The sequence below is a fragment of the Myotis davidii genome, unplaced genomic scaffold (genome assembly GCF_000327345.1).
Source record: "Myotis davidii unplaced genomic scaffold, ASM32734v1 scaffold590, whole genome shotgun sequence".
Lineage (NCBI taxonomy): Eukaryota > Metazoa > Chordata > Mammalia > Chiroptera > Vespertilionidae > Myotis > Myotis davidii.
The window spans coordinates 833,490-841,394 of NW_006282381.1; the positions used below are offsets into that span (position 1 = coordinate 833,490).

At 58.1% G+C, this 7,905-nt stretch overlaps 1 protein-coding gene across 1 annotated transcript in view; it reads right to left on the reverse strand.

The window, feature by feature from the left end:
• Positions 1–7,905, reverse strand: part of CNGB1 (cyclic nucleotide gated channel beta 1) — an 80,974-nt gene that overhangs the window by 30,210 nt on the left and 42,859 nt on the right. The window contains 7 exon segments of the mRNA XM_015558802.1: positions 390–558; positions 1,733–1,840; positions 2,791–2,953; positions 4,631–4,871; positions 4,874–4,899; positions 5,758–5,785; positions 6,366–6,453. Of these exon segments, the coding sequence (XP_015414288.1) occupies positions 390–558; positions 1,733–1,840; positions 2,791–2,953; positions 4,631–4,871; positions 4,874–4,899; positions 5,758–5,785; positions 6,366–6,453 (823 nt within the window).

Consider the following 7,905-nt stretch of genomic DNA (forward strand, 5'->3'; position numbering starts at 1 on the left):
CAGGGCACATGCCCGGGTTGCGGGCTCGATCCCCAGTAGGGGACGTGCAGGAGGCAGCCGATCAATGACTCTCTTATCATTGATGTTTCTCTCCCTCCCTCTCCCTTCCTCTCTGAAATCAATAAAAATATATTTATTAATAATAAAAGAAGAGTCCATGAGGGTACTTGCCCTGTTGGACAGGGGAGCCAAGTACTAGATCATTGGTCAGAACTGGGACCTTCCTCCCTCCCCTGGGTACATAGCTAAGCCTGTACCTACAGGACCCCCAAATCCACACAGTGAGGATGTGGCTGCTCTCAAACACCTCAGTCATTTGGGGGGCCACCCTCAACCATGAGTCAACAGGCTTTCGGGGCCCCACCCCACTCCTGCTGGGTGGCCCCAGCTCTGGACTCACAGGGCGTGGGGCTCTCCTCGTCGGAGGTGACGTCGGGGTCAATGAGCTTCTCCTTCACCTTCTCCGTCCGCTCCTTGAAGAGCCTCACCAGCTCCTGCAGCCGCTCGTTGATGACGGCGCTGTTCTGGCTGGCGGAGGAGGACGCCCGGTCCTGGTCGCTATGGAGACACCACGTGGGAAGGGACCCCTGTGCCCCGGGCAAGAGCTGACCCCACCCGGCCTGCGGAGGTGAACCCCTTGGACGTCAGAGCCCACTTTGTCACCTCCTGGCAGGAAGTCCCGCCTGGAAATGCGCTGTGCAGCCTGGCCAACGTGGCTCAGGGGTTGAGCATCAACCTGGGGACCAGGAGGTCATGGTTCACCTCCCGGTCAGGGCACATGCCCGGGTTGCGGGCTCCATCCCCAGTGTGGGGTGCGCAGGAGGCAGCCGACCAATGATTCTCTCTCGTCATTGATGTTTCTATCTCTCTCTCCCTCTTGCTTTCTCTCTAAAATCAATAAAAATATATTTTAAAAAAAGAAAATGTACCGTGCAGGCTCTAAGTCAGATGGGCAGTTCTGAAAAATCTTTGACTCCACTGTTACTTAGGGGTGAACACAGCTCAGGGCCATCAGTCCTAGTGTGGGGTTCACCTGAGATACAAGTCTGAGACAGATGGGGAAGGGGCAGGGCTAGTTATTTAGGCTTCAGAAATAGCTGGAGGTGGGGAAAACAGTACAGATATATTATACATCTTTTTAACTTTCAGGAATTTAAACTATGAGCTCACAGCAAGAGAAAGAGACTGAATGAATGAATGAACGAACAAATGAACAAATGAATGAAAAAATCAATAAACACGACACGTTACTCAGCGTGTAGCGAGGGCCCTGGGTGCCTGGACGCAGACATGTAAGTCAGCTCTCCTCTGAGTGGCCTCCCCGTCCCCGCACTGAGCTGAGTGTAACACTGGTGTTTTCAGATCTGGAGACCCAGCCTCGTCTCACTTCTTGGAAGTCACTGGCAGAGGCTGCCTGTGGTGTCCGGCTGGCGTGGCTCCGTGGTTGAGCGTCAACCCATAAACCAAGAGGTCACGTTGCAATTCCCAGCCAGGGCACTTGCCCAGGTTGTGGACTTGACCCCCAGTGTGGGGCGTACAGAGGTAGCCAATCAACGATGTTTCTCTCTCATGGGTGTCTCTCTCCCTTTCCTTTCCTCTCTCTCTCTCTAAAAATCAATAAACACACATTTTAAAGCATCCAGGGTCCCCCCCCCCGCCCACTCACCTCCTCTTGCCCACCCATCCCCCAGCTTTCTGACTCTCTGAGACCCCAGGCGAGGCCCCCACTCACTCTGTGCCCTGCGGGGTGGGGGAGTCAGACCAGGCGACCACAGGGGTCTCAGCCGGTGACAGCTCCTTGATCTCTTCCGCTTCCTCATCCTGGGAGGGCAGCCTCTTCCTGCGAGGGCACAGTATGGAAGGGGCCTTCAGCGAGGGCAGGCCCCGGGAGAAGGGAGCCGACTCGGACCCTTGCAGATCACCCAGAGCCAAATCCTGGGTGGGGATGGGGCAGGAGACGCTGCTGCCCAAGGGTCCTTAGGTCCCTGCAGGGACACCGAAAGGGAGAGGAGGGGTTCGCAGCTGCTCTCTGACCTCAGTCTCCACATCCGTTCAATGGCTGAGCATAAAAACAACGGCATTGACTTGGTCTCGGGCAGACCTGAGTTCGAATCCAGCCCTGCCTCTTCCCAGTGTGTGGCCTTGGCAAGGGACTTAAACTCTCGGAGCCACCTCGGATTCCCCTTCTGTAAAACGGAACTAAACCCACCTAGCACAACGAGAACCTGATCTCTCCGCCAGGCCTCGGCCTAAACATCCTCCTCCCTTCCCATCCCAGTCTAAAGTCACTGCCCTCATCCGGCCAGCGTGGCTCCGTCGTTGAGCATCGACCCATGAACCAGGAGGTCATAGTTCAATTCCTGGTCAGGGCACATGCCCAGGTTGTGGGCTCCATCCCCAGTAGGGGGCGTGCAGGAGGCAGTCCATCAATGATTCTCTCTCAATCACTGATGTTTCTCTTTCTCTCTCCCTCTCCCTTCCTCTCTCTGAAATCAATAAAAACATACATTTTTTTAAATTATTTTTAAAAAGGGAAGTTAGACTTCAGGCTTGTCACATTCTACCCCCTTCTAACATGCAGTTGAGGGTAGTAGGGACAGGGCTTCCCTGGAGGGTCCTTTATAGAGAATTAGGAGAACTAGCAAGGGAGGGCACAGTCCCGGTTCTAACCCCAACTTGCTGAGTGACCTCGGGCCAGCTGCTTCCCCGCTCTGGCCTCAGTCTCCTTATCTGCCAAATGGGCAGGGGGCACGGTGCTGCGGAAAGCCCACGAGAAGCATAAAAGGTGACCTGCGGGTCCCCGCGGCCGATCCCGGGACTGTGAGGGTGTCGGACTTGGCAGGAGACGCTGGCAGCCGCTCGGGTGAGGGTGGCTTGTCCTCCGCGATGAGGGGGTGGCTGTCAGCATCAGTGTCTTCCACCTGCACTTCCGGGTGCTTTTCTGTGGCAGGCACTTGGGGAGAGGAGGGAGGGGGAGAGAGAGAGAGGAGCCACAGACGCAGGCTTGGAGCAGCCGCTGGCAGCCACCTCCCAAAGGGGCCCACACAGACCTCCATGCAGGATGCGCAAGGCACAGAGCCCAGAGGCCTCCGAGAGCCACGCAACCCCAGCCACCAGCCAGGACCCACAGAGGCAGCCGTGACGCCACAGAAGCCACCGGAGCCCCAGGATACGGCCTGGAGTCCAGGTCTCCAAAGCCCCACCGGGATTCCCTGGGCCTGGGAAGCATCAAGGACCCAGGGTTGCAGGGGGTGGGGGTACAGCCTCAGAGCAGGCATGGGGAGCCTGGCCGGTGGGGGGGCAGGGAGCAGTCCCAGCACCTGGCCCAGCACAGCCTGGCTCAACTGTTTCCCTTCTCTGGGCCTCAGTTTCCCCATCCCAGGGAAAGGGATGATGCCTTCCCAGGCCCGGGGGTGGAAGGAGAAGGCACAGGCCTCAGGGAGCTATGTGGAGTGTCCTCCAGTCAAGGGTAACAGCCTGTCTTTGTAGTGAGCATTACTGCTGTTGGGGGACCCATTTGGGTATTTCTTTGTTTCTAAATATATTTTTATTGATTTCAGAGAGGAAGGAGAGGGAGAGAGAGACAGAAACATCAATGATGAGAGAGAATCATGGATCGGCTGCCTCCTGCATGACCCACACTGGGGATGGAGCCCACAACCCGGGCATGTGCCTCGGCCAGGAATCTTGAGTTAAGGCAGAAAACGGCAGGGGTCAGCCCGGAGGGGTCGGTGTGTCCCTGAGCACTTGATCATTAGACAGCAAGTCGCAGGCCTGCCGGCCACGGAGGGCACCTTGTCACAGTGGAACAGAGCCGGGCGGCCGCCCTCCGCACTGGCCCCCGGGGAGGCCACTCCTCCTGCACTGCCTGCTCTGCCTGCCGGCACCTGGGGCCTCTGCTTCCCTGACATGGAATTTGCCGGGCAGATACCAACGGTCCTCGGAAATTCCAGCTCCCGGCAAACTCTCAAGGTCAGGATACTCTGTCTGCCACAGACTCCACATTCCTCTCCTGTTCCCTTCCCCTCCACTCACCTCTCCCCCCACTCAGCTCCCTGCCCCCAGTCTCTGGGCCTGGGGATCTGAGTGGCTTGTTTACACTAGCATGTGAGTGACTATTTGTACAAATGATGAAGATCTGGCGAAAGCAATGTTTAACCCAGTGATGGCAAACCTATGACACGCGTGTCACCTCTGAACTCATTTTTTTGGTTGATTTTTCTTTGTTAAATGGCATTTAAATATATAAAATAAATATCAAAAATATAAGTCTTTGTTTTACGATGGTTGCAAATATCAAAAAATTTCTATATGTGACACGGCACCAGAGTTAAGTTAGGGTTTTTCAAAATGCTGACACACCGAGCTCAAAACATTCGCCATCACCGGTTTAACCCAAAGACATGAATTGCTAATTGTGGGACTTTAGGCACAGGGAGAAGGAGACTAAGGCCCCTCCAGTCACCACAAAGCATGAGGAAGGCATTGATCAGCAGCGGAAGGGTGGTTTCCCACGAGCCCAACTAGTGGTCCACGTGCTGACCACGGCACCCACACTGGGAAACAGCCCAGGCCATGCAGGAGCACACATCACAGGCGCGAGCATGCTGGGTGGGCAGGCTCACGCTACCTAGGCGACGGACAGAGCTCCTGGTCTCCTTGGCGAAGCTGGAGTTGGACAAGGTCGTCCTCCGGGAGACGAGGACGGGGATGCGGGTGAGTGGGGGGCAGTAGCTGGGCACATTGGGGAGGTGCTCCACCGGGTCTAGGGGAGCCAGCCTGGGGGCCACCTGGCTAGGCGGCTGGTCCCGGACCCGGCCATTCAGCTCCATGTCCCGGCCTGGGGTAGCCATGGTGCTGGGGCCAGGGGGCTCTCAGGCAGAGGCGGGACCCTGGAGACTGCAATGAGGAGCACAGAGTTGGGGGAGGCAGGGGAGCGGGGTCTCCCCACCGGCGCCAACACAGACCAGCCCGGCGCCCGGCTGCACCTGCAGCAGCTGCTCCCAAAATCGGGAACATCACTCTTGTCCCTGGGACTCGATGTCAAATGCATCACCACGTGTTGTGGCTGGTCCTCCCCACCGCTCCGAGGGACAGCCTGCAGCCCTGGCCTAACTCCTAGCACTCTGTTAACCAACCCCCGGTAGCCTTTCCCACCTCAGGCTCAAAAAAGTCAGGATCAGCCGTGCGGGCACGGCTCAGTGGTTGAGCGTCGACCTATGAACCAGGAGGTCGCGGTTTGATTCCCGGCCAGGGCACATGCCCGGGTTGCAGGCTCAATCCCCAGTGTGGGGCGTGCAGGAGGCAGCCGATCAACGATTCTCTCTCATCATTGATGTTACTATCTCTCCCTCTCCCATCCTCTCTGAAATCCATAAAAATATTTTTTTTAATAAAAGCTCAGAAGAGGCGTGGAGTCTAGGACGTGCCCTTAGCAAGCTCTGGTCCTAATTAACACTGTAATATGTTACACGTTTGAGCCAAGCCCCTGCTGGGTGGCAGCCCAGAGAGCTGGGCGGTGGGAGGGGGGCGGTTGGTTGGGAGCAGGCTTCTCCAGGCTGCTGGAGTCCTGGGCCTCAGTGCAATCCCCCAAGCCCTTGAACTCCATCACCCGCTTTGATGATGTGGTCCCAGGCGCAGAGGGTGGTTTGCCTGAGGATGGGGCAGGTGGAGGGGGACAGGGATGGTGGAGACGGAGGGAGAGGAGGTGGGGTGGCCCTGCACACTCTCTGCCACCTTCCACCCACCACCACCTACCTCCAGAGCTGGCGGCTGCGGCTTCTTCCTGCAAAATACACAGTGGAAACAGAAGCTGAGACCAGCACACCCCTCCCCCGCCCCCAACCCCACCCCAGCCCTGTCCAGCCCATCTCCTGGGGCGTCCGGGGAGGCGGCCTCCACCTCTAGGTGCAGTGTGTACAGGAGCCCCAGGCCCCACCCCGACCTGTCACATGTAACAAGCCCTGTGTGTGTGGGGACACAGGCACTAGAGCAGCCACCACAGTCCTCCCCATGGACAGTGCACAACTGTGCACAGCCTGCAGGGGGAGGGGATTAGCCCCATTTCACAGAGGTGGCCACTGAGGCCCAGCGTGGGGTGGTGACTGGTCCAGGGTCACACAGCCACGTGAGGACTGAAGTGCGGGTCCAGCAGCTCCCCACCCACTCCACCGAAGGCCTCTCCTAACACCATCTGACCCCTGGTACCAGCAGGCTTTGCGGTCCCACCACCCTGCTCCCTCTGTCTGGCAGGCATATCACACGTTGAAAACCCCCATAAACGAAGGAGTCAAGGTCTCCGCCCTTCCACCGAGGCCAGCCCGCACCCCAGGGCAGCCGGGACCAGGCCCGGTGCTGCTCCATACCTGGCAGGAGGCCCTCTGGGTGACCGTCCTGTCTACTCCGCCCAGGTCCGCGCCGGCCTCTGCCACCAGACAGCTATCCAGCAGGACACTGTGACCCGGAGGGAAAAGGGCTGGGGTCAGGCTGAGTGCCCGCTCTGTGGTGGGAGCTGGGGCACCAAGTTGCCCTCGAATAGGTCCTCCCCTAGTGAGACTCCCACACGGGGAGGCGGCAGACGCACATCCTGCTAACAATCCCCGAGTCTGAGACATGTGCTGGGATAAGGGGTCGCGAAGGCCATAGCCACAGTTCGGCCCAGGAAGGAGGGCTTCCCAGAGGAGGTGGCCTGTGAGCTCAACCTCAAGGATGATGAATGAACCACGAGGAATAGGTGGGGAAGGGTGTCCAGGACGGGGGAACAGCATGTGCAAAGGGAAGTGTGCAGGACGGCTTAGGAACTGTCCTCTGGGTGTGACCCAAGAGCACCGTCCAGTGTTCACAACAGATGCCCAGCATGGCCCTCTGAAGTCTCCCGGCTCCCTTGGTGCTGCAGGCAGGGCAGGGAGCCTGAGAAAAGGGAGGCCCAGAGAGGTGAACCGGCCTGGCCAAAATCACACAGCAAATTGTCACACACCACACAAACCCTCAAACACAGGCCCTGCGTTTGTTCCCACGTGTGAGCTCAGAGCTCCACTGCAGTATGAAATCCCCTAGAAGTATTGTGGAAACTGTGCCCTCCTTGGGCCTCCAAGGACACAGGCCCAGGAAATGCGCTTCCCACGGCCCAGTCAGGGGCTGCCCAGGGTCCTGGCCTTTCCAGAATCAGGCCGGGAAGTCAACGCGTGGCTGTGGGTAAGTCACCGGGACGCCCTTGGCTGCCTCTGTTTGCTCGTCTGTCAAATGGGTAGGACCTGCTCAACCTGCACAGCCTGACTTACTTGGGTGAGCTCACAGGGCCCCTGAGAATCTCATGGAAAAGTCAAAAAAGACTCCCCATTCAGGGGTCATTCTTGATTCTCTAACGACCGGTCAGCAGCTTGGTCTGGGGTCCCAAGTGTGAGCGCAGAGCCAGCTTGACCTGGGACGGGCCAGCTCTGCACCTGCTGGCAGACAGCCCTGTCTCGGAGCCTCGGGTCTCTCACCTGGGAGCTGGGATTAATGACAGACGCTGTAGTGTGGCGTCCGGCACGGAACACAAGAGCTAGTCCAATGGCAGGTGCTCTTAGGCACGTCCTTGTCATCATTACCATTAGTCCCAGAGGAGCACCTTCTGCAGGGTTAGGAGTCACCCCCGTGGATTGGGGAACGTTTTGCACAAACATCTCCAGCTATAGAGACACCTCACCAGCCCTACCCTGGTCCTGCCAGCACCCCCAGGGCTGTTGGGGGACCTCTGTACCCACAGTCATGGTTGCCTCTGGCCTGCAGTGTGTTCAGTGCCGGCCACGACCCCTTTCTGTCGGGCCCAGAAGCAGCAGGCTATCAACTTCTGGAAGGTTCCCAAACCCCAGGGAATTCTACATGGAGGGCCAAAGAGACTGGCTAAGGTGGGCATACCAGAGG